The sequence below is a fragment of the Zea mays genome, chromosome 5, assembly GCF_902167145.1.
Source record: "Zea mays cultivar B73 chromosome 5, Zm-B73-REFERENCE-NAM-5.0, whole genome shotgun sequence".
NCBI classification, from domain to species: Eukaryota; Viridiplantae; Streptophyta; class Magnoliopsida; order Poales; family Poaceae; genus Zea; species Zea mays.
The window spans coordinates 195,048,206-195,073,836 of record NC_050100.1 but is presented as its reverse complement, the minus strand read 5'-3'; the positions used below and the strand labels follow the sequence as shown (position 1 = coordinate 195,073,836).

Here is a 25,631-nt window from a genome sequence, read left to right as displayed (position 1 = left end):
CGAGCCGAGCCGAGCGAGACGCCTTTTTCCCGGCTGGGGAGCTTTGCTCGGCGGTGCATCCCGGTGGTTTAGGAGAGATTTGACATTATGAAACAGGACGGGTGCGGTTTCGACGAAATAGAGGCTCAGGCGGGGGTTTCTCCGTTATAGAAAAGCTGGGCATAGCCAACACTCTAAAATGGACATGACTATTCTATTAACAGGTTCAGAGCAGTATTAGTCTCGTTGAAACCAGGTTCCGTCCCCAGCGCCGTCGCCGTCAGTTCTCCATGGCTAGGTCTCCTCCATACCCGTCGCGTTCTCCTCCATACCCGTCCGAATGAAGGACGCCGCTGTGCGGACGGGTAAGCCGCCGGAAGCGCGCCAGCTGAGCTGCCGAATGCGCCCTCGGCGATCATAATCACGACGGCGACGAGGCTCATCTTGGCCGCCAGCCTGGACACGAAGTACCCGCGGACGAAGCGCCGAGGGCGGCTACCGGCAGGCCTTCGAGCCCGTTCTTGGCGGCCCAGGACCGGATCACCCGCCTGGCGACGTCGACCTCCTTCCCCGGCGACTAGCACTCCCCGGCGCTCGCAACGGCCAGCACGGCGAACCGCCTCCGCAGCGCGCGGTCCGTGATGGCGACGTCCTCTGGCAGGCCGACGCACCCCGGGCAGCGCGGGGACGGCGGCCAGAAGTTCTCCGGGCGGCAGCGGCAGCCGTGGGCGACGAAGAGAAACGCCCTGGCCGGCCCCGCAGCGGGTAGCTCCCAGATGGCGCGCGCTCTCTCCATGGCCCGCCACCTCCTGCCGCCTGCTCCACCTCCCGGCGCTCCTCGACGGCGTCGAGCTCGCGCAGCGCGCCCGCGCCCTCCTCTCCGACATCGCGCGCCGCCACATGGAGCTGGACACGGTCGTGTTTGTTATTTGCTGTACATCAGGCACGGAGCTTCAGAATGCTTCTTGTAACCCTGGGATCTACTCAACGTGTTTGTTATTGATCAAGAAACTCCCTTGCCTTTCCGCGCTGGGAGATCAATACCGATCTGACTGAGTAACTATAGCCTCGACCCGATCTATCGATGCATGCAACTTTCTATAGTTCATACTGAAGGCTGGTTCTCCTGCGCCAACAGCCCTGTGTAGAGCAAATATGTCGATCATAGTGTTCGTGAGTTCAAATTGTTCTCAGGAACTAGGATCTTTGCTCGAATGCTTATAATAATTATAAGTAATTTATTTAAGTAGCGTTAGTGCTGATTCAGACTTACCCATGAATCTCAGGAAGCACATACTCTGCTTTCCATCCAATCCTCAAATCAAACCATGGGAACAAGCTGAGTTTTGATGAGGGCGCAGCGGCCGAGCGCCTTGACGTCGCCGATGCGATTGAGGACGTCGAGCAACACTGCGTCGTGGAGCCGCTCGAACTGGTCGGCGGACTCGGCCTCGCCGCACGGGCACTCCTCCTGCTGCTGCCGCGCCGCCTCCATCCCACGGAGGTTGCAAGCAGCCAGGCACACATATCGGGATCGGGGAGAGGAGCGCGCGTGCTCGTGCTCCCGCCACCTCCTGGCTCGCCGCCGTCCGCGGCCATCTCGCCGTCCGAGTCCGGCACCGCGGCCCCCTGGGGATGACGGCGCTGAAGACGGCAGCCGAGCGGAGGAGACTTATTCTCACGGCGGGAGATTAATTAGTGTCCATAACAACTAATGGGATTTTTATGTCCATATCAGCGCTTGGCCGTCCTCTGCGTCTTCAAATTGTCGAAGCCCTTCCCTATGCCTCCATTTCGTCGAAACCAACTCTGTCGTGTTCCATAATGACAATAATCTCGGTGGTTTAGACGTGGTTAGTTCTGACCACTGTACGTGCTGGGGCGTGTACTACGTGCCTTCGTCTTTCGATCGCTACCTGCTCGCGTGTAGTATGAAAAATGTGCCGACGAATTAATGCAAAAATACTCCGTACTAGTTTTTAAAAAGGAGATGGGCGCTTTAAGCGTAGTCTCAACTGTCGCACATCAAATGATTAGCGTGACGACGAATTCGCTGCCTTTTGAAGAAAACAAAGTGGGTGGGATTAGGTCCTACAGGTCCACTGAGGGACGGGTGTTGAACTGGTAGTGGTAGTTGCATCGCATGCTGGACCACACCGTCGTGCTGCCTCAACGGTGCGTGGTAGAGCGGGCCTGTTCGTTTATCCAGAATTCCTCCAAATTCGTTCTAGCTGATAAAGCTGGAGTATATAAATTAGACAAGCAATTTGCTTAAGATTCGTTGGAACATGCCCTAAGAGAAGAAAAAAGAAAGAAAAGCCATCGGCAACTCCAGAAAATGACAGCTCAAGCGATCCGACAGTACAGTCTGCTTCCCTTGATCTTTCATGACGCTCTCGGGTGGTTCAACAGAAACAGATTACCCACCAACGAAAATGTTCTCCATAATTGGGTTAGACAATGCATGCGTGCTGAAAATAAAATCGAGCCGCCTGCATGCCTCTAAAAAAAAGAACTTGACGGCAGCAGGAGTATGTGTAGCGCCGAGACTTGTACTGTATAAGTCTATATAGTTCTAAAACAAAACAAAAGTAGTTATTATATATATTTGTGCCCAGTCCAAAGTTATAACACGGTTATTGAGAGCCGATTCTTTTTAATATACTCGATAGTTTCAGCTTTAAATTTCATGGAGCTAGGCTGGAACCCGTGATGCCTCCCTCAGTGACCTACATTAACACGAAAACACGCTGACCTACTCCTCCAAACATGCCGATCCACTCCTACAACCTAGATTACCGGAACGTCCAATAAAAATGAAAATTTTAGTTTTGCTAAGGCAAACCGCCTTAATTCTACCAGAAACAAGTAAAAAAGTATATTAGGATTTTTATAGTACATATCGTTAAATCCGTAAATATTGAATTTGGAGGAATTAAGGGCAGGCGAAAGAGAATATATGCCCCCCCCCCAAATTAAAGGAATAAAATGGGAGGGTATAGTTTAATTAAAATATAGTAAAGAGAAAAGGCCTCGGGGGAAAAAATAAAAAGGAGAGAAGAAAAGCGAACCGAGCAAGCAAAGGCAAAGCCGGAAGCATTTCCCTATATTGATTGATTTATCCAAAGCAGCAGCGGCAGGAGCACTGCACCGTCCAGCACACACCAGCATTGTCCTGAGGCCTGAGCAGCGCTGCGCCGCCCAACCAGAACGACGAAGCGGAGCCAGCGCCAACGAACCAACTAACCAACGGACGGAAGTGGCGAGGCAAGGCCGCCGCGAAGCCGAGCAATAGCCCCCCTCCTCTACCCGTTCCTCTCCTGCCTTCTCGGGATCTGCCCGCCCGCCTTGTGCCCCCGCGGTTGGAGCTCCGGCTGCACGACACCATGAGCCCCCGCGCGTAGAGGCTGGGAGAGAGGGAGCGGGGAACAAAGTTAGGCACCAACAAAGTTAAGTGGGGAGGCCAGAGCTGGCCAGCTGGGTCGCTGTTCTACCAGAGGGATGGACGGGAGCGCCGGCTCCTTCGTCGCCGTCCGCCGGCTCTCTGGCTCCGACCGCGCCGCCGCCTTCCACCACTCCTCTTCGGGTGCCTCGCCTCGCCTCGCCTCCGATTTGGATAGTTCCTCGTTTGTTTTCTTACATAGCGGCTGTTGTTGCTCCCGCCTCACGCCACGGGACGATGCTTATGGTTATGGTCTGTGCTGTCCCTACGCTGTTGCTGCAGCGGAGGTCGTGACGGGGTCGACGGCGTGGATCGGGAGGGGGCTCTCCTGCGTCTGCGCGCAGAGGAGGGACAGCGATGCGCGCCTTTCCTTCGATTTGACGCCTGTGCAGGTGAGATTCGTCTATTTCTTTACGATTTCATTGCCAAGTGTTCTTCTGCGGATTCTCGACCCTGCCAATGAAATTTGTAATATCTCACTGTTTAGCCCCCCTGATTTCATTCTCAGCTTCAGACCCTACTCTGAATCTCGCATTGCTTCTGCACCACCTGCGTCAAAATTGCTCTGACTCTCTGTTAATTCACTTCAGTGCCTTTTTAACTGGAGTAAGTTGTTTATTAATTTGGTGAATTATCATGTCAACGAAATTTGAGACACCTCACTGTTTAGCCCCCCCCCCCCCCCCCCCCCCCGAATTTATTCTAAACTTCAGACTCTCCTCTGGATCTCGCATTGCTTCTGCACCACCTGCGTCAAAATTGCTCTGACTCTGTTAATTCACTTCAGTGCCTTTTTAACTGAAGTAATTTGTTTATCAACGAAATTTGAGATACCTCACTGTTTAGCCCCCCCCCCCCCCCCCCCCCCCCCCAAATTTATCCTAAACTTCAGACTCTCCTCTGAATATCGCATTGCTTCTGCTTCTGCAGCACCTGCGTAAAAATTGCTCTGACTCTGTTAATTCACTTCAGTGCCTTTTTAACTGAAGTAATTTGTTTATTGATTTGATTAATTTGGGTTTAGCTGTACACTGCAGGATATTGATTTTATCCACAGTTAACATATTCTCTCTAGCGTGTTTCAGGAAGAATGCCTACAGAGGTTACAAAACCGTATAGAAGTTCAGTATGATAGTGCAAACAGAGAGCATCAGGTACTTGTACTTCTTAGGTTCCTATTGACGCTAAACTGTCCTCATGAGGTTCATCTCGTGTTACTTGTGAAATTCCATGCACTATTACGAACTGTGTGCGTGCTATTTTCCCACAATTTTCTAATCAAAATATTCAGCACAAAAGGATAACCTCATATATTGGATATTCAATTGAAAAATCTAGCAGGCCTGTAGATCTGAGCAAAATGATATGGAGTACATGCTGTTACTTTCACAACACATAGATGGTCTTTTTTTTGCAAGGACTTCAGTTGTTATGTTGCTCCTTGTCCTTATGAGTTAACACTTAACCTGCTCGAGTTACAATTATACATCTCAATCCAGATCATCTTTTTCATGTTCTGGTTCTGCTCATTTATCCTTTCTGATGACATTTGAGAAAGCATAGCTAGTTACTTAACCTGTTATCTCATCTTTCTTTCTTTTAGGAAGCACTACAGTCCCTTTGGTGTGCTTCTTTTCCTGGCACCGAGCTTCGGGGGCTAATATCAGAACAATGGAAAGAGATGGGTTGGCAAGGGAAAGACCCATCTACAGATTTTAGGTATTACATTTTCTCCTCTGTCCCAGCTGCTATCAGTTACCCCGTTTTCTCAGTAGTAACCTTAGTTAACCTAGAGAGTAGAGATAGGTGATCCTTTGTTGTGTTGGCATTACAGAGGTGGAGGCTTCATCTCCTTGGAGAATCTATTGTACTTCGCTAGGAACTATCCAGTGAGTGCAAATCCTTGTTTTTAGCAATATTTTGCTTTTGTCACATGCTTTTGTATAATGATTTTATGTGGCCTTAAAGACTTGAGGCTCTGATGTACTCGAGCCTTCAGCACTTCTGTTTGGAGCATAGCAAACAGGACCTAGATGGCTTGCTGAACATAATCATTTGCAGGGTTATAATAAGATGTGGCATATGCTGCTATTTTATGTTCTAAATGTCTAATATTTCCTTGTTAATCCGTGCGAAAAGGGAAAAGAAAAAAGTTCCACAGTACATGTTGTGGGCTAGACTGAAAAACATGCAAAACACATCTAACAAAATAGGATATTGAACAATATGGTTACACATGTGATTTATTTAAAACTGAAATGTTCATGATGATATGGCATTGTGATACTAAAAAATAAAAATTCGACCTGCGGGGGTAAGACAACCTCCGGACATTATGGTAAGAAGAAAACCTTCTCACTCAGGTCGAGAACCTTCGAACCACTGTCCCACCCATACACAGTGGCACTGTAGCCCATGTGAGAAACGACCACGACTGGGACCAGACCTTTAGACCTGTACTTTGTCCTAGGACAGACGAGAGGATTTTTTTTAACTACGGCCTGAAATTCACGGAGAGTTGAACCTAGGACCCGAGGAGTGCTACTCAAACCACCCAACCAACTTAGCTAGAGGCTCTTTCGCTGTCATTGTGGTACTTAACTGTTAACTCACATAGTTATTCATACCTGCCACAAATTGGTTTAACATACTTTTCTGCAGAAATCTTTCCAGGAACTCCTTCGCAAGCAGAATGGTGACCGTGCAATCTGGGAGTATCCATTTGCTGTCGCTGGTGTAAATATAACCTTCATGCTCATTCAAATGCTTGATCTCCAATCAGGTTTGTCAAGCAATAGTTCCTCCAAATCATAAGCTAAGTTTTTGACTATTGGTTCACTTTAAATTGACCCTAATCTCGATGTCCTGTGCAGTTAAACCGAGGTCATTGTTCGGAGCAGTTTTCCTAAAGCTTCTTTCAGGTATAGTCTTCATTGCAGTAGTCTATTTCGGAACAGGCGCCATAACCTACTAGAACTGTTTATCACTAGATTCTTTTGTACCAACTATTCCTTTTACCATAGAGTTTCTTTGGCCTTAAGTTGTTTTCTTGTGATGATGACTATGAATGAAAGGTGTTTCATCAATATGCATAATTTAAACAAGTTCCAGTTTGCTAACTCCATTGCTTTAAGGCCACATAATATAGTAATGCTATCTTTTAGTTTTACACTTGTACTTCTCAGAGGTAGAAAACACACAAATGTGAGCTGGCTGAAGGATCTAGTTACATTACTTCCAAATGTTGATTCAATGTTTCGACTTCTGATGTTCAGAAAACGATCAAGCTTTTGACATTCTCTACTGCATAACCTTCAAGCTGATGGATCAGCAATGGCTTGACATGCATGCTACTTACATGGACTTCAACGTATGTTCTTTTTGCTCTAAATCTCAAAAAATTCCATATAACAACTTCTCCTTTCTTGACCTTACGAAAGATCCATAGATAATTGAAGAGCCCAGGCATTGGGTCTTGGGAACTCTTGCTCACTTCACTGTATTATTAAAACTGCAGACGGTCATGAAGTCTACACGGCGTCAGCTAGAAAGGGAGCTGTTAATTGAAGATATTCAGAGGATTGAGGACATGCCATCATACAGGCTTCTGGCCCGGTAGCTAGAAGAAACTGAAACCTTAACATGGCTACATATTGCAAGGCGGCTTGAGATGCTAATGGATCGCAACTTATGTGGACGGCGACAATCTTGAAATGTAGATGACATGTATCCTTGTGTGTTAGGTACTTGTGGTCTCTGGTAACCTGATCTCTGAAGATTACAAGGTAGGGTTTTTTTCCTGGTGATAGAATGCCACGTAGGGTAACTGAAGTGTCTGATCAGCTCCCATGGCCAAAAAAAAAATTTGTAGGGTGTGTTATTACAATCTGGTCGTTGTCCATCATACCACGAAAGGAAGTATTCCTAGGGTTGTTGTTGTAAACAGGAGGATTTGGGAAAGATGATCTGTGTTGTCTCCCATTTGCTTGAAGATAAGAGGCTAGTTCTTTTTAAGTGGGCAGCTACTCTGCTGTGCCGCTCCCCAAGATCTGTTTGCGCTGTTCGTGCCAAGCCTGCCTACACCATTTTATTCCCGCTGGTGTGTTCCTTTTACGAATCGTGCTTGCAGTTTTCTGTATTTACCTGATGGTTCATGGCAAAGAGAATGCTGCGTCATCATAATATAGCTACAGTACTTTGTAAGCCGTTCTTCAACTGTTCTCTATTATTATTGTAAGATGCAAAATATGTGCACGCTTCATTGGTTTCGCCATTTTAAAATGTTGTTTTTTCCAGTGTGAGCGTCGTGACCAAGGACCGGCAGAATGGCAGGTGCGCAGTGCGCTCCATGTATGAGCAGCAACAGCATCAATAAGGGATGCGACTGGTATGTGGGCACAGGAGGGCGCACCATGAGACATGAGCTGGTTCCGTGTTCTTTGTTCCTGGTGGATGACTTCCCGAGTGGTGAGGTTGCCTGGGCCCTGGGCCAAGGGCAAATATTAATGCTGCTGGGCTTCCATTTTAGAGGAGATGCCCAGGATTCCAAGAAGGCCAATAGGATTCGCCCCGTGCATCAAAGCGAAACAATCTCATGCAATGGCAATGGCATTTGGTTATTCATCAGTCCCTCTGATGGACAATCGACGATCATGTATGCATATCGCTGCATATGCCTGCATCTGCATGAGGGGCTTTGCTCAGCTGATACGCTCTGGTGGCAGTGAGAAAGTGATGAACAACAACTGTTGATATGCTTCCATTCTTGTTTCCTTGGCCAAGGATCGGACCAATGGTATATATATTATTGCTTGGAAGTAATAACCAATGAACACTCCCGTCTCCTGATTAGACTCCCATATATGGATTATTCTAACGAGATAAGCTAGAATATAATGGAATTCATCGATCAAGCTAGTGGTACGTACGTAGATCTGTAGTAGAGTCCTAGCTCATGTCTCATGATCTTGTGGGCGTGTCGTCTTGCTGTGGTCTCATAGCGTATTTGACGTGCGTGCGGTCACCGAGATCAGACAGAGATCTGCCCGCGTGCCGTCGTTTCGTCCCTGCTGCGGAGCTGAGTGCCGACGATGACATGAAAGGCGGGCGGGGCGGGCCATCATGAAGACGAGGAATTCGTGTGCATGCAGCTGCTACTAGATTGCCGCTGCCTTTCCCCATCGTCCCATCTGTTGATACCGTTTGCCAACCGATAGCTGTGTGGTGTACTGGTGTGTGTCCATACTCTCCTAGCGGTCTAGCTATAGCACACAGCATGACGGCAGGAGTACGTCGAAAAGAGGAGGTCACTACCGTGGTCCGTACGACCCAGCTACCCACCCCAATGTTGCACGTACGGCTGAACAAGCAAACGAGTGCGCGCGGCACGACTGCAGGAGTAGTGCTCGACTGCTCGCAATGGTACGCACACATGTCCAAGCCGTCCGCCCGTCGTCCAGAGCCAGAGGAAGCCGAAAGGGGGAGGAAAGATGGCAGCCTGGTCGTCCGGACCAGCAACCATAGCACGCATGCTTGCGCGCACGCGGTCGGGGGGATACGCACAACAGCTGCAGGGCGCGGGCATTAATTATACCGCCGCGAGACCCAACCGCTTGATCCTTGATTTGGCAATCCGATCGAACGAGACGAAGCGAGAGCAGAGCGGGCGGCGCGGCGGCGGCGCGCGGCTGTGGGGATAGGCACGCCGCACGCCGCTGCAGGTCGGCAGATGCAGCGGCTGTGCTTCTTGGTCTGGGTTTGTCGACGTACGAAATGATGCGGTTCCTGAGGGAACCCCACCATTTGGGGCGCCGAAAGCCTGGTGCCAGGGCAGGCAGGCAGGCTTGCCAATGGCGAGCACGTCAGCTGTGCGTCCACCGAAATTCCACTGCCCCGCTTTTATTCTTAAAAAAATTCAATGAATCCGATCGAACTCCATTTTATTCCTGTGTATCAAATCTTTTCCGGGGCTTTCCTTGCTCTGTCTATGCGCCTGATCTATGCCATCTAGCTAGGTTCGTTCGTCGTCGATGATACAGATGAATTGTCGTCAAGGTCGAAAAATTCTAGGCTGGAATAATCTGCGCTGTGAATTAAGTTTATATTTTTAGCTTTATTTTATTAAAACATAAAGAAGACGGCTAAGCCACTAAGACGATCGGTACGATAACACCGGGAAGGTCATGAGGTATATAGCCATATAGGGCCATTCACTAGTACAATTTGGCTCTATACAAGCGGTAAGATTTTTACATCACAGGCGGTTCGGTTACAAAACCGCCTGTGATGTCCCAGGCGGTTTAGTACGCCTGTGATGTAATAGTATCACAAGCGGTTTTTGTTTAGGACCGCCTGTGATGCTCTATCCTTTTCACAAGCGGACCCTAAGACAAAACCGCCTGTGATTGTAAAATTATGAAAATACAATTTAAATATGAAAATAATTTTAATTTTTAACAGAAATATGCAAATACAATTTAAATGAATTAATATTTAATTTTTAACAATAATATGCAAATACAATTTAAATGAATTATAATAGCACACATAGATAACTAGAGAGATTTTAAATTAATTGGCAACCACAATTCATAGTCGATCATACATGATAACAAATACAATTTGATTCATACAATTTTTCATGAACTACCATTTTTCCGCATGTATGGCTTTAAGTTCTTATCAATTTTCTTTTCCACACGCTTGATTCTCTCTGGACCGTTAAAGACGAACATCTCTTCATACTTATTGTATTCCTCATCTTGGTCTCCCACATTCTCAACTCCAACAATTTTTTGCTTTCCAGAAATAACTACATGCATCTTCTCATCTGCTGGATCGAGTACATAGAACACTTGTGCAACACATTCGGCGAGAACCCACGGGTCATCTTTATATCCTACTTTCTTTAAGTCTACCAGTGTGAGTCCGTAGTTATCCACTATCACCCCCACGGGATGTTGTACCCATTGGCACTTAAACAAGGGTATTTTCATGCTTGGGCCATAATCAAGTTCCCATATTTCCTCTATGAATCCAAAATATGTGGTCTTCTGTCCATGTAGGTCAAAAGCATCGATACGAACACCGCTATTTTGTGCAACACTTTTCATGTCTTTTGATTTAGTGTAGAATGTGTACCCATTGATGTCATATGCTTGTCATGATGTCACAAAACACGATGGCCCAGAAGCCAAATTCTTCATTGTTTTCTCATCCGAAGAGTCTCCGAATGGGATGTTTTTGTCCATTAACCATTCGCTGAAACGATGTTTGTGCTCCCTCATGATCCAGTCCTCTGTGCGGTTCTGATTTTCTTTACGAAGCTCATTCAGGTGTTCCTCTATGTAAGGCTCGGCTATCGTGAGATGTTGTAGTACACTACCATGAGCACAATGTACTAGCTTGTAATCCTCAACGCGAAAAGTTTTCTTGCCCATTCTCCCTCTCCCACATAGTTTACCCTCATGTTTAGGTACAGGCACACCTATCATTGTTCCGTCACTGATGTAATCTATACAGCTCTCAATCACTTCTTCTGTAGTGTATCCCTCCATGATTGAACCCTCTGGGTGAGCGCGATTTCGCACATAACCTTTTAATACTCCCAGGTATCGCTCCAACTGAAACATATGATGTAAATATAGTGGCCCTAATATTTTTATCTGATCCACGAGATGTATGATTAGGTGTACTTGCATATCAAAAAATGATGGAGGAAAACACATTTCAAGCTTGCACATAGTCTCGATGATGTATGCCTTTAGATAGTCCAAGTCTTCTAAAGCTATTACTTTTTGTGAAACCGCATTGAAAAAGTAACACAAGCGTGTGATGACAACTTTGACATGCTCTGTTTTGAGGGCTCTTACCGCAATTGGGAGGAACACCGTCATCATCACATGACAGTCATGAGAGTTGTAGCCAAATAGAGACAAGTCCTTCATCCTGACTAGTCTGCTGATATTGGATGAGAAACCTGTGGGCACTTTGACCCCACGCAAACATTTGCAAATCTTTGTTCTCTCCTCAACTGACAAGTTGTAGCTAGCTGGGGGGAGGTAAGGCTTCCCTTTGCCACTATCCACTGGATGAAGTTCCGGTCTGATTTGAAGATCTACTAGATCATTGCGTGATTTAAGTCCGTCTTTTGTCTTACTCGGCATGCCCAACAAGGTTTCAATGATGCTGTCAAAAACATTTTTTGTTACATGCATCAAATCAATGCTGTGGCAAATTTCCATATCCTTCCAGTATGGGAGGTACTTGAAAAATATTGATTGCTTCTTGAAAGTTGTGTAAGTTGAAGGGTCAGTTCTCTTTCTCTTTTCTCCTTTGTTTTTTCCCTTTCCGAATACAACATGAATGTTCTTTACAATTTCAAAAACAAGTTTCCCACTATAAGGCTTTGGTGCACCTTCACTTTCCAGTTGATTGTTAAATTCCTCTTTCATCTTTCGGTACTTATGCTGCTTCATCAAGAACCGTCTGTGTCCCATGAACACCAACTTCTTGGATGATTTAAGGTACATGGAAGCAGTTCCATCGACGCACACTACACAACCATTCTTTCCTTTAGTCTTTTGCCCTGATAGTGTGGCGCCACCGGGAGAATCATGGATGGTAACAAATATAATTGCTCTTAAGTTGAAATACTCACGGCAATACTCATCCCATATTCTAACTCCTTCATTCCAGAGCTTTGTCATATCTTCCATAAGAGGTTCTAGGAACACATCAATATCAACACCAGCTGATTTCGGACCTTGAATAAGAATAGTCAACATAATATACTTTCTTTTGTGACACAGCCATGATGGAAGGTTGTACATCGTTAAAGTCACGGGCCAGGTGCTATGTACACTTCTTTTTTCACCAAATGGATTCATTCCGTCTGTACCCAAAGCAAATCTTACATTTCTGGTTTCTTTGGCAAACTCAGGATACATAAGATCGAAATTTTTCCATTGTGATGCATCAGCAGGGTGTCGAATCTGTTTGTTATTCTGCTTGCGATTTTCAGCATGCCAACGCATAAGCTCAGCCTCCCTAGGGTTTGAGAACAAACGTTTTAAGCGATCAATTACTGGAAGATACCACATCACCAAAGCTGGGTTCTTTGACTTCTTTTTCCCATCCATGTCATCAAAAGTGTCATCGTCACTTTCAGGTCCAATAGTGGATTTCTTGTTTTTATTTTTCTTCGGGAATTTTTTTACACAGTCTTGATTGTAGCTCTTCTTGTATCGACTGACATTGCAAACTGGGCATCTTGATGCGTTCTCAAAATCGCCACGATACAGAATACAATGGTTCGGACATGCATGAATTTTTTGCACACCCAGAGCTATGGGAGATATAAGCTTCTTCGCTTTATAAGTGCTTGTTGGTAGTTTGTTGGGTTTTGGTAGTAATTGAGACAGAAAATTCAAAAGATCTGTGAAGCTAGTATCAGACCATCCGTCGCTAGCCTTCAACTTCAGAAGTTCTAGAACTGTACGCAGTGTAGTAAACTCTTTGTCACAACCCTTTGATTCATCATATAAAGGTTCTTTTGAGGCACTTTCCAGTCCCTCCATTTTAGATAGCCCTTTCTGCGATCCCACAGAACTTAACATTTCTGGTTCCATATGGCGCAACATCTCTTCACAATCAAATTCTTCAAATTCTTGATTAGCATCCACATTATCCACTTCACCATCAACTTTAAGATCTAAAATTCCGACAACTCTCTCGTCATTACCAGGCACTTCACACGGATCCAACTCACCATGTTCTGACCATATCGTGTAATTGTTTTTAAACCCTCTTTTTAGCAGATGTGATTGGATTACTCCTATATCTCTCCAAGCTATCTTATTATCACAATCGATGCACGGACATAATATCTCCTTGCTCTTTCGCAAATTCGCGTGCTTGTTGGCCGCTTCAATAAAGCTTCTCAAATTTCGAATGTACGACGGATGTGGTCTTGGCACATTGTACATCCAACCTCGGTCCGCCATTACCTATCCCTATATTGATTAACGTCAATATCGAGATGTAACATGAAAAAATAAATGTTCATGAAAGTGAAACAAGATCATATCGAGATGTACCTAGTACATGAGACAAAATTTTTTAAAATATCCCTAATTAATTGAATTTAATCCCTAAATCATGAACGAATTAATGTGCATGAAAATGAAACAAGATTGCAGCAATATATGTACCTTGAGGTGAGACAACTCTTCAAAAAAAATCTTTAAATTAGATCAACTACAAGTCTAAATCTTGGAATTCCTGAGTTTTTCTTCAATTCCGGTCTATATTACAAAATTGAGGCAAAAAATCGTATCAAAATGAGAAATAAAACAAACGGAGATCATATATATGCATAAACTCTTGAAATCAAGCCCGAAAATCAAAAACAAAACCTTCTCCCCGTAGATCAAAAAAATCCGCCGCCGCTACAGTAGTGTGCAGCCTAGCGGCGTCGGGCTCCGGAAGTTAGGGTTCCTGCGCTGGAACCGAGCCTTTTATACTACATACACATCACAGGCGGATTTTAAGAAAAACCGCTTGTGATGTATAACATCACAAGCGGTTTTCTATTCCGACCGCCTGTGATGTTTACATATCACAGGCGGTCGACATAGAAAACCGCTTGTGATGTTATACATCACAAGCGGTTTTTCTTAAAATCCGCCTGTGATGTGTTTACTATATAAAAGCGTCGGTACGGTGGCTTAGGGTTTAGTGTTTTCGCCCGGAGCTGATACTACGCCGCCAGGCTGCTGCGCCGCCGTTCCCGTCCCCGTCTCCGAGCCGTGAGCGCCCTCCACGCCGTCGCCGAGCCCGAGCCCAACCGCCACCGTCTCCGAGCTGGGCGCCCGTCCCCGTCCCCGAGCGCCACCGTCTCCGAGGCGCCCTCCACCCCGTCCCCGAGCCCGAGCGCCGCCGAGCCCATCTCCGAGTGCGCCACCGTCCCCTTCCCCGTCCCCGAGCCCGAGCGCCGCCGAGCCCATCTCCGAGTGCGCCACCGTCCCCTTCCCCGTCCCCGAGCCCGAGCGCGCCGCCGTGCCCATCTCCGAGTGCGCCACCGTCCCCTTCCCCGTCCCCGAGCCCAAGCGCCACCGTCTCCGAGGCCAAGCGCCGCCGTCCCCGTCCTCGAGCCCGAGCGCCGCCGAGCCCGAGCGCCGAGTGCGCCGCCGTGCCCATCTCCGAGCCCTCGGTGCACTCCTTGATCATGCCTTAATTACTTGTTAAAAATTCATGCCTTGATTACTTGTTTTTGCTAGTCCTGCCTTAATTATTGTTAATCTTATATTGTTAATGTTGGTCATTATGCTTATATTGTTGGTGTTTTCACTTACATATTTTGTTAAGGTCATCATTTTTGCTTTAGTAGCTTGTATCCCTTGTGATTAAATGTTGGTAATTATGCTTATGAAGAATTTTGTCATGGATAGTTGATGCAACTACTAGGACCCCTGCCTTAATTATTGTTAATCTTATATTGTTAATGTTGGTCATTATGCTTATATTGTTGGTGTTTTCACTTACATATTTTGTTAAGGTCACCATTTTTGCTTTAGTAGCTTGTATCCCTTGTGATTAAATGTTGGTAATTATGCTTATGAAGAATTTTGTCATGGATAGTTGATGCAACTACTAGGACCCCTTCTTGGTAGAAAATCTCCATAGTGATTGGGGAAACAAGTCTATTTTTAGTGTTTATGGCCACATACATCATGGAAGTACATAGCCATGGCAATGTTATTATCTCCCTATGTTATAAGACTTGTTCTTATCTCCCTTCTTAGTTTTTTGACTACCTATCTTTGCTTCCCAACCCTATGTTATAAGACTTGTTCTTATCTCCCATCTTTGACTTGTTCATAGCCATGACAATGTTATTTGGACCCCTCTTTTTGCCCTATAAGCCACATCCTTGTTTTCCCTCTGATCCCTGCCTTTGTTGCGATCTCAATGTTGATTGTGAGGCTTGGCCATTTTCAGTTTTAGAGATGGAAAAAGAGCCACTTGACATGGTTGAGAGCTCAGTTCGAGTCATCGAGACACATGTTGACATCATTCGCAGTCTAGTGACTGATGGGGTTGTGGATACTAGTGAACCGGAATCAGTGTACACACTTAAGACCACTTTGTTTCAAATTGGAGATGTATGCGACATGCTTGAGAAGTGTGCTCTGTCCATCAAAAAGTATGCTGACTCCAAGAGGGCTAAAATTATTCAAGATGAAGCCCTGCAATATGCTGAAGATGATGAAGCTGCAGATGATTTGGAGGAACTCCCAAGCCCAGATCTCCTTACTCAAGCCGACATATTGGAAAAATATTTTGGAATTGAGTATGATAGCGACCAGTCAAGGGGTTGTTGATGTTTAGTCCTAAACAACACGATATGAGTATCGTAGGTTTCACTCTTAGAGATAATGTATTTTGTATGAACCTCTTAGAGAGTGTCAAGTCAATGAACTATCTTCGAGTACTATTGGGAAGTGTATCTCTTTGATGTATTTTTTTTTTCTAGTGATATCGATGGTGCCGAGTAGCACCAAATTTGGACTTGTGTCCATATCTATAGATGCTAGTAGTTGAGCACTAGCTCCTACAATCTTAAGTGTGTAGACCCCAAGAAGAGATTAAGTCCTGTAGTCTACCACCTCCCGTTATTTGTGGGCTTCACCGATGGCTGGAAACATTTGGTGATAGCAAACGACCTTCGGGTTGAAGACGTCTGCGAGCTTGTTAAGAGGCCAGACGATGTTGAGCCGGTGTACTATGTCCGGATGTGTGGTCACAAAATTAAAAGCTGCCCCGGCTGCATGTGTGTGCTTCTCTTCTCTTAGGTGGGGTGCTAAGTGATCTTAGTAGCCGACATAAGAGAAGAGAAGCGCACAAATGAAGCCGGGGTGGCTTTAAATTTTGTGACCACACATCCGGACAGATTACACCGGCTCACCATCGTCTGGCCCCTTAACAAGCTCGCAGACGTCCCCAGCCCGAAGGTCGTTTGATGTCACCAAATGTTTCCCGCCCTCGGTGAAGCCCACAAATAACGGGAGGTGGTAGTCCACAGGGCTTAATATCTTCTTGGGGTCCTACAGGGCTTAATCTCTTCTTGGGGTCCTTCAGCATGGCTGTGATGTTATAATGCTGAAGTACCCCAAGAAGAGATTAAGCCCTGTAGTCTACCACCTCCCGTTATTTGTGGGCTTCACCGATGGCTGGAAACATTTGGTGATAGCAAACGACCTTCGGGCTGAAGACGTCTGAGAGCTTGTTAAGAGGCCAGACGATGTTGAGCCGGTGTACTATGTCCAGATGTGTGGTCACAAAATTAAAAGCTGCCCCGGCTGTATGTGTGTGCTTCTCTTCTCTTAGGTGGGGTGCTAAGTGATCTTAGTAGCCGACATAAGAGAAGAGAAGCGCACAAATGAAGCCGGGGCGGCTTTAAATTTTGTGACCACACATCCGGACAGAGTACACCGGCTCACCATCGTCTGGCCCCTTAACAAGCTCGCAGACGTCCCCAGCCCGAAGGTCGTTTGATGTCACCAAATGTTTCCCGCCCTCGGTGAAGCCCACAAATAACGAGAGGTGGTAGACTATAGGGCATAATCTCTTCTTGGGGTCCTTCAGCATTATAACATCACAGCCATGCCTTCTCTGTCTAACTGCATTGGAAAGTGCCTTTTCTCCAAGTTCCCTTATTGATGGAACCAGTATATCAGACTAACAGTATATCCCTTTATCGATGGAACCAGCTTGAATGGCAGACAACGAGCAGCCTAGTATGGATGTGGTCTGCACCGGTGCGTCTAACAAAGTTGATGAAGACGCGACCAAACTTGAATGGCAGACAACGAGCAGCTCCAGTGAAGGGAGCGGGGAGGATAGTTCTAGTGACGACAATCCTTGTACTCCTATACCTCCAAGGAAGAAAAAAACATCAGATGAGCTTGATGCCGACTATATTCCCAACGATGAAGAGGTAAATAGAAATATGTCGACTATATTGTAAAATAATGTTCATATATGAAAGGCCATTAATTTTTTCACTATATAGATTTCAAATGAAGAGAAGAAAGAGGATGCATCTTCTACACGAAACACGGAGGATGCTCCGATGCCTGAATCATCCGTTTCACATAAGCGGAAACGAGGGCGACGAGGTCCAAATCAGATGAAAGAAGGTGCAGTTATGTATGTAACAAAACTAAATGCAGAGGGGTTTCCTGAAGAACCACTTGACGTGGTTACAAAGTTTCGAAATTCCTGCGGGGCTACTGTTAGAGATATAGTGCCAATCACACTTCAAAAATGGAAGGATTTAGATGAAGACACCCGCAACAAGCTATGGGCTAAGTTGTCTGAGTCATTCAAGTTCCCAAAAGGCACAGAGGATGCAGTAAGGAAGTCGATGCTCTCTGCTATGGCCAAGATGTTTCGTGGGTGGAAGGCCGAGATGAATAGGGACTTTGTTAAGAAGAATAAGGTTCCTCCGCCCAAGAAAATGGGGAAAATCACTCAAGCTCAGTGGGAGGAATTTGTTCGTCAGAAGACCGAACTGAAGGCCAAAGAACTGGGCGAAACTAATTCTCAGAGAGCGAAGATGAACAAACACCCCCATCGCCTGGGGTCAAGCGGATATCACCATAAAGTTGTGCAGTGGAACAAGATTATCGAGGAAGCTATAACTAACGGCACTTTGGACCCAATATTAAAAGATATCGATGAGAGAGCTATTCGTTGGATCTTAGGTCGAGCAGGTTTGAGTGAGGACGGCAAACTTGTGCATCCAGAATTGGTAGGCGAAGTTTCGTCAAAAATTCAAGAATATGCAGATAAGAGAAAAAAGGAGAATTTAAGCCTCGGAGGGAGAATGACATACTAACTGCAGCCCTAGGCAATCCTGAACACACTGGACGGGCTCGGGGAATCTCTTCTAAGATTTCCTGGAGAGAGGCGTTTCCAGAGTATGCGTCGTCATATAGGAAACACGAGAAGTCGAAAAGGACCCTTGAAGAGACTATTGATGAAAGGGTACAAAAGGCTATTAATGACGTGATGAACAAAATGAAGAAAACAGAATGCATATCATTTGAACTCAAGCCAAGCCACATGAGTCCACCTATAGTCCCTAGCAGCGTTGGATCTGTGCAAGACTTGACCAAGTACCCTGTAGACGATATTGTTGAGGACAAGCCTTGCTTTCTTCATATTCCAATCAATCGATCTGGGACAAAAACAAAGCAAGCTGCTACTGGTTTGGTAAAACCAGGACTTGTTAACTACAAGGACAATCCTGTCCCGCCACACTATGCTGTGGTCGAAGTTCTAGAAATCACAAACAATGGTTGTGAAGATTGGGAGATAGATTTTCCAGTTGAGGGGATCATAACTTTGCATGAGGCAATTAACGAGTTGGTCCTTTGGCATCGACGCGACATCAAGTTTGGTGATGAGCCGAATTCAACACCAATGCAACAAAAAGCTAGTTCGATCATTCCACACCCCATGGTGCAGGAAGATATGACACCGACCTCCAAAAAAATCGTTGAAACAATCATATCGCCTCTTGCGAAGGAACTCGACGAGGGGGGCGTAGACAAAATTGTTCCTCAGAATGTCGATGTCAACATAAAAAAGGAACCAAAGGTTGGCACCAATGTTGAAGGGCCAACTATTTTAAAGAAGATTCATAAGCGAATCGCCACAGACGATGTCAAGAAACCGTCAGAATCAGTGGCACGCTACCTGCATAAATTGCAGAGAGTTATGACTAATCAATCAAAAGCAGTATCAGCATCTCATGGAGTAGGCACACGGCCGGCCCAAATAGACAATTTCGAAGTATGGGAAGAAGATGGAATGATTCATACTCGAGAATCATTACGTCTTAAAACCAATATCTCGGTATACAAGAAGGAGGATGTTCCTCCTAAATTTGTGAATGGGAGGCCGTTCTTAACGACGGTGCAACTTTCTAAGTTGTCGACTCCGGAGATTAGAATGCATGAGTGGTACATGGTGGCTAGCAACAAATACAAACTCGAGGAATTCACATTTGTTGTGCCAGAAGATGCATTTTGGAGCAATGATCATATAAATCCTGTGCGGCATTTATTCTTTGACGATCTCTGGTCGTTGTACCACCGACAAAGGATGGAAACGAACTACTTAACCCTCTTCTGCTTGTAAGTACCTCTAAACTTTCATATTTGTTAGTTTTGTACACGCACACATAAACGAGAGTCTAACGATTAACACTATTACACGTAGGATGCAATACATGGATGATAAGAAGAAACAACTTAAGACAGGGTTTCTTGACCCGTTGATGATATCCCAAGCTCGCTACAAAGTAGTTGCTCGGAGGCAAGGAGAAGAATACAAAGACTTGGACGATGCTGAATTTGAGAAAGCCGTCAAACAGAATCAGAGAAAGAAAATGAAGGTAATGGCGGCATACATTGGACGAGCCATGTACAATCATGTACAACATGGCAAGGACTTAATAATAGCTCCGCACCACTTTAAGTAAGTTATCGACATGGTTTAATTTTGAACTATAAATTATGGCAATCGTGATATTAACATGTGTTTTCGTCTATGTCTATATAGTGACCACTACATTTGTATCATGATCTCTGGCCAAAGGATGGTAAAGTCGTGGTCTTCGACTCACTGAGAATGGAAAAGGCTACGTATAATGACTTCTTGAAGATTTTAGAGAAGTATGATTATTATTGCACACTTGTACTTATTACATCTTAACAAATGTATTCTTAATCTCACAATGCTATTCTTATATGCAGTGCATACCGTTTTTATTGGAAAGATCTTGGCGGCGAACATCCAGAGGACAAGCCTAATTTGTCAATATCATTATTTCCATATGGTGACAAACAACCTCCGGGTACTGTCCTGTGCGGTTATTATGTATGCGAATGGTGTCGTGTCACCTTCCATTACATGGTCAATCGTGAGGATGTAAGTTCGCTATCATTGTCTATATTGCAATTTTTATGTTATATTGTTGCTCATCACATTACTCTTAGCACCGATTGCTTTTTGCTTTCATTGCAGGTTCCTAAATCTAAGATCAATGCTGAATGGTTAGAAAGAGATATGGTTTCCACCGGCGTGGCTAAGGTTGTAAGAGACTTGCTTTACTTTATGCGCCGTGAAGTTCTTCATCAACAAGGGCTATTCTACAATGTAAATGGAAATTTGCAAAAATTCCCAGAACTAAGTTTGTACACAATATCACACAGTGTTTAGGTCTTTAGTTAGGAACTTTAGATGTTTAGTTGTCTATGGAACTTTGAGATGTTGAGTTGTTATGCAACTTGATGTGTATAAATCTGTGTATGATGGAACTTGATATATATGTGGATGAATCTGTGTATGTATATGGGGATGTTTGAATCTTTGTATGATGAATCTGTTTATGGAACCTGCTATATATGTGTTTGAATCTGTGTTTGAATCACAGGCTGTTATTAATTCTGTTTCTGTATATGAATCTGGAAAATATATATGAATCTGCTTCTGTATATGAATCTGGGAAATACAGGCGGCTTATAATTAAAACCGCCTGTGATGTGTGTCTCTCACAGGCGGTTCTTTTAAACCGGACCGCCTGTGATGTGTGACTATCACAGGCGGTTCTTTTAAACTGGACCGCCTGTGATGTGTGTCTATCACAGGCGGTTTTTGATTGACCGCCTGTGATGTTGTTTTACATCACAGGCGGTGCACCACAAGCGGTTCCTGGAACCGCCTGTGTAGAGGCTAACCGGACCGCCTGTATAGAGGATACCTGTAGTAGTGATTGGCCGATTGGTATAAGATAAGATTAGTACTAGATTACAAGGCATGGGAAACTTTCAAATGCACTGAAAATAGGGAGCACCGGCTATTCGGCTAATATGCCGGAGATGAACAGGGAAGCGTTGCATTGGTCTTCTTTGCATGCGTGGCGAGAGGAGGCGGCTAGGCGGCATGGCTGTTCTCCTCTGAAGATGACACGCGGTGTTTACACAAGTGCCAGTAGCATAATAAGATCAACGCAGAGAAGATGAGATACATGGTGGGAATGCGGGGCGGGTTCTTCTTCATCTCTCATGGCCGGCCGAGCTGCGTTTCGAAATGGTTATTATTTGCGTTGACCCTGACCGAGTCTTCCAGAGGAGGCTCGCAGCGAACGGGCATTCCTTGAAGAGGTGATCCTCAGTTTCAGGGCGGCCAAGGCACACTGAGCCGGTTCTGTCTTCTGAACAAAAGGAGCCATCTAAAAGAACGTCACCTTCACCAAATCGAGTCGAAGCTCTGTAGATTGAAGCGTTGTGCAGGTCATGGCTACCCTTCTCAAATAGGCTGGTCAGCTCACCCTGTCGCCAGTTGAACTATGACGGAGTGTATTTCTAAGATCAAGATGGTTAGATCTACGGTGCATGGCATGCAGCCGTAGTGAATTTGCGGACAGGTGTACCGACGAAGCCCGTTGGTGGTCACCGCGGGGAAAAATTTCTATATATCCGGATGCAAACATTCTCACAGTTCCTCACATCCACCACTTGAAAAGCCCATAAAAACATATCAAAATTTATAACTTAACCGCGTAGTAATTTGTTATTCTTCTATTTATAAAGACCACCAGCTAGGTGGTGAATGTGAGGGGGCTATAAAAGTTTTTTTTTCCACCGCGTTAACGGACACTGAGTCATCGAAGCAGTGATTTTGAAGCACTGCGCAGGTGTTGGATCGGACTTGGACAGGATCCAATCATCAAGCCAGTTGTCATGCCAGAAAGAGGTTGCTCTCCCGTTCTGAACTCGGGGTCCTTGTGATCCTTCGGTAGGCAACACGTTGTCACATGCACGTAAGCATGCATCTGGACAAAAAAACCTTCACCCAATACAGGGGCAATGGGGAAAAAATTTAGTGCAGCCGGCTGCAAACTAGAATGTTTACGGCCTCTCACAAAAAAGGAGGATTGATCCCACCTGCAGGTCCACCAGATAACGTTTTAGTTGTGTTATTGCTGCTGCGGGTGGGTCGGTTGGGTCAATCCTCCTTTTTTGTGAGGGACTACAAACATTCTGGTTTGCAGTCGGCTGCACCAATTTTTTTTCCGCAATGGATATATATGAGCAATGAAATGGAATGTGTTTGATGAGCTCTAGGCACCAATGGTTTGTAATAACCGTCTATCTGATCAACGGATAAACAAGTCATTTTTCTTTGTCGCTCTCCAACCGTATATTTGACCTCTATGTACTTTCAAAAAAAAGTTACTCTGGGTGTTAGACTGTGGTAACCCATAAAATTAGGCCTATTTACAGGTTTACATGAAAGCCCGCTTACAGCCCAGCCCTAATTATTTGACAACAAGCTATGGTACTTGCTGTGACTTTTGTCAACTTCGGGTAGTTTAGGATTTTTTAGGCACTTCTAGAGAGATACAGATATACTGTGTGCGTGTGCGGCTTGCGTTTATACATGTACGTATCCGATGAGTTTGTAGTACATGTATGTACTCTACTCATTTTTGAAATGAAAAAAAGAGCTGGATCTAACCATGTATATATGGCTATGGGTGGCCGTATGGGCAAACATGAAAGACAAGAACATAGGAGCTAGAGCGGGATGAAGCCATACCCATGCGTTCTTGATGCCCCAAAACCTAGATCTAGATAATAGTAATGCCGATATTACCAGGCCTGGCTAATAGCTAGGTAGTGCCTAGTGTAGTGCCTATACCTAGCTACCTGAAGAAAGGCTATGTAAAGCTACCTTTTTTTTTTGCTTCTTTTCATCGGGATATATAGGAGGTTTTGTCTTGCAGCTTGCACAATGCAAAAGATCGACACCCACCGGACACCGATGAAAGCAACAAGCAAGCAAGCTAGCTACGACAACGACCGAGGAGGACACATACATGCATGCATGCAAAAAGCGAGAGAAAACACGGGGAAAAAAGAGCATCAGGGCTGGGCCACACGTACATACAGAGACAGCAGCAGTACACGCGCCATGATTCGATCGAGTTTTCGTAGTACGCGCGTACGTATTTCGTTTCGTTTTCTCCTTGTTGTCACCTTGCGTCGTTTTGGCGGCCCGGCCTGCTCCATGCATGCACGCATGCTACCATATGCATCATATCTCTCCGACGCTGTCGTCTCGACGTGTGCGCGCAGTGGTAAGCTACGACACCGCCGCCACTTTAGGGTTTCTATTCTTTTGTTGCCGCTGCGGCCGCTGCTTGCCTGCGCAGGGCGCGGCAGAATATACGTACGTACGCAACTGTTCCTGTTCACGGTTATCAGCTCGCTCCTGATTTCTTGGGCACGGAGCAGAGCACGCCACCCGTGTGCGACTTGTCAATTATTTCCGTGCCAGCAGCACAGCCGACGACCCGGCCTGCCACTAGCTAGCTAGTTTTGGCCCTGTTTGCGTTTGGAGCCGGCCGGCGCCGTGGCGGCGACATAGGGAATCAGTGGTGCAGTTCAAATGTTGGTTTTGCTCTTCATGGGCTGTAGGCAGAAAAATCATGGTCTCATCGGGAGGCGTTTGCCAAAGATTATTCAGTTCTCAGTCGCTGCGCCGATGTGAAATAAACGGAAATGAACACCCTCTTAGAGTTTTTGGTCGGCGCCATAGCCTGGGAGCACCGGTAGACAACTCAATCTAGTCCTAGGCATCTGAAATCGGACACCTGAGATCGTTGCCTACTAGACGAGGCGGATTTCTCAGCCTGTGAACCAAACAAGCCTAGTACACATGCACTATTATTATTTGCACGATGACAGTGCATTTAGCATATGAAAGTTTAAACGTGAGCTGGGAATAAATATAATATGCATGAGCGTCATCAGCAGTACGTATTTGATGACACCGTACTATGTGCGCATCGGGGAGCAGTGGACCGTCCAGTGGCCCATACTACGGGGGACCTGAAGAAGAGGCTTTTGCAGCAGCTCGCAATGATAGGAATTCGCCCCCCTGCCTCCAGCAAACCGTGGCTCAATCTGGAAACATCAATGTGCGTGCCTGCAGCAGCAGCAGCTGCCACCAGCCATGTGTTTTGTTTGCCAGCATCTTTTGCAGCCCCACTTCCGCGCGCGGTACATAATTACCTGCTTCGCTTTCCAAGCCTCTTTTAGACCCTTTTCAGCATTTTGAAGAATAATATAATCAGCTAGTTGACCACAGCTACGATTGCATTGTATATCTGTTAATTGTGGCGTGTATCACTGTGCGATTTTTTCTGTCATTACTTGGTTTCAGTAAGAACTTATATATGCTCCAACCATATTGTTAGGGTTTTTTCCCCGTTTCATATTATTGTCAAAAAGTTTAGAGTGCAATTGTCGAGGTTAAAACTCTTCACCTCTAGGCAGCTAGGCACATGGGCCATAGGAGATAAAAAGCACCCCAAAAGAGTCATAGCCGATCCTCGAAGTATGAGCGTGAACCTTAGCCGACCCCATAGGATAATCTCCACCTCGTCCGAGGGTCGAACCTTGGTGCGAGGCAGGAACGTCTAATGGTCGGGTGAGACGAAGGCGAACTCAAGGCGCGGCCGAATCTGGCATGATTTCAAAAGTCGGGCGAATCGTACATGATGCGAGGGCCAACCATACAAATCTAACTACTTCGTCCCATCCTCCACTGCTGCAATAGTTACCACGACGTGGCACGGGATGAGGTTTTTCCTAACCATTATACTCATTATGTCTAAATCAATTGTAGACTCCCACTTCCTGTTGAATAAATAGACAAATTCCAAATTAAATTCTGAATATAAATTATGACCAAATCAGAAGAACTGAAATAAAAAGCCAAATCAGATGATGCGTACTGATTAGACATACTGATAGATGGCGCGCGCCGGAATCAGCAGGGTCGACGATGTCAGAAGATCACGAGCAGTCGCGTGAAGGCGCTTCCCAAAAACCTTATTCGCCCTCTCCCGGTACAGGATCTAGAAGACGAAGGGTTCCGGAGACCTGCTCTCCTGAGCGCAGATGCACCTCTGCGGTCGGGACGAAGGGAACTAAAAGGCGAATCGGCTATGAAGAGAGGCGAAAGCGAAAACTGGGATGATCTGGAGGCTGGCTGCCGGGCTCCTTTTATAGGGCCGAGTCCGTGACCCCGATCTTATCCGCCCACAAAAATCTCGCGATCAGTTGAG

General features: G+C 45.7%; 2 protein-coding genes across 3 annotated transcripts; one reads left to right on the top strand and one right to left on the bottom strand.

Annotated features, from left to right (window-relative positions):
• Positions 1-767: 767 nt before the first annotated feature.
• LOC103627492 (uncharacterized) lies at positions 768-1,728 on the bottom strand. The gene is made up of 2 exons (XM_008647783.3): positions 1,253-1,728; positions 768-1,119 (listed from the first exon to the last, which is right to left on the bottom strand). The coding sequence occupies exons 1-2, from the start codon at positions 1,576-1,578 to the stop codon at positions 1,017-1,019; spliced, it is 429 nt and encodes a 142-aa protein (XP_008646005.1). The 5' UTR covers positions 1,579-1,728; the 3' UTR covers positions 768-1,016.
• A 1,348-nt stretch (positions 1,729-3,076) lies between these two features.
• Positions 3,077-7,467, top strand: LOC100274345 (uncharacterized). 2 transcript variants are annotated; one of them, NM_001148705.1, is made up of 9 exons: positions 3,192-3,565; positions 3,704-3,813; positions 4,507-4,575; positions 5,025-5,140; positions 5,256-5,310; positions 6,083-6,203; positions 6,295-6,342; positions 6,697-6,791; positions 6,939-7,464. In NM_001148705.1, the coding sequence occupies exons 1-9, from the start codon at positions 3,481-3,483 to the stop codon at positions 7,038-7,040; spliced, it is 801 nt and encodes a 266-aa protein (NP_001142177.1). In that variant the 5' UTR covers positions 3,192-3,480; the 3' UTR covers positions 7,041-7,464. The 2 variants fall into 2 exon arrangements, with proteins under 2 accessions (XP_008681555.1, NP_001142177.1); XM_008683333.4 differs by having other exon boundaries at positions 3,077-3,813; positions 6,939-7,467.
• The last annotated feature ends 18,164 nt before the right edge of the window (positions 7,468-25,631 follow it).

Bases quoted from the DNA above. Each gene is read 5' to 3' on its own strand.
- LOC103627492 (XM_008647783.3), bottom strand. From the start codon at position 1,578: ATGGCCGCGGACGGCGGCGAGCCAGGAGGTGGCGGGAGCACGAGCACG. The intron at 1,120-1,252 runs GTAAGTCTGAAT...TGCTCTACACAG, and splicing joins GTGCTTCCTGAGATTCATGG to GGCTGTTGGCGCAGGAGAAC.
- LOC100274345 (XM_008683333.4), top strand. From the start codon at position 3,481: ATGGACGGGAGCGCCGGCTCCTTCGTCGCCGTCCGCCGGCTCTCTGGC. The intron at 5,311-6,082 runs GTGAGTGCAAAT...ACTTTTCTGCAG, and splicing joins ACTTCGCTAGGAACTATCCA to AAATCTTTCCAGGAACTCCT. The intron at 6,204-6,294 runs GTTTGTCAAGCA...TGTCCTGTGCAG, and splicing joins AATGCTTGATCTCCAATCAG to TTAAACCGAGGTCATTGTTC.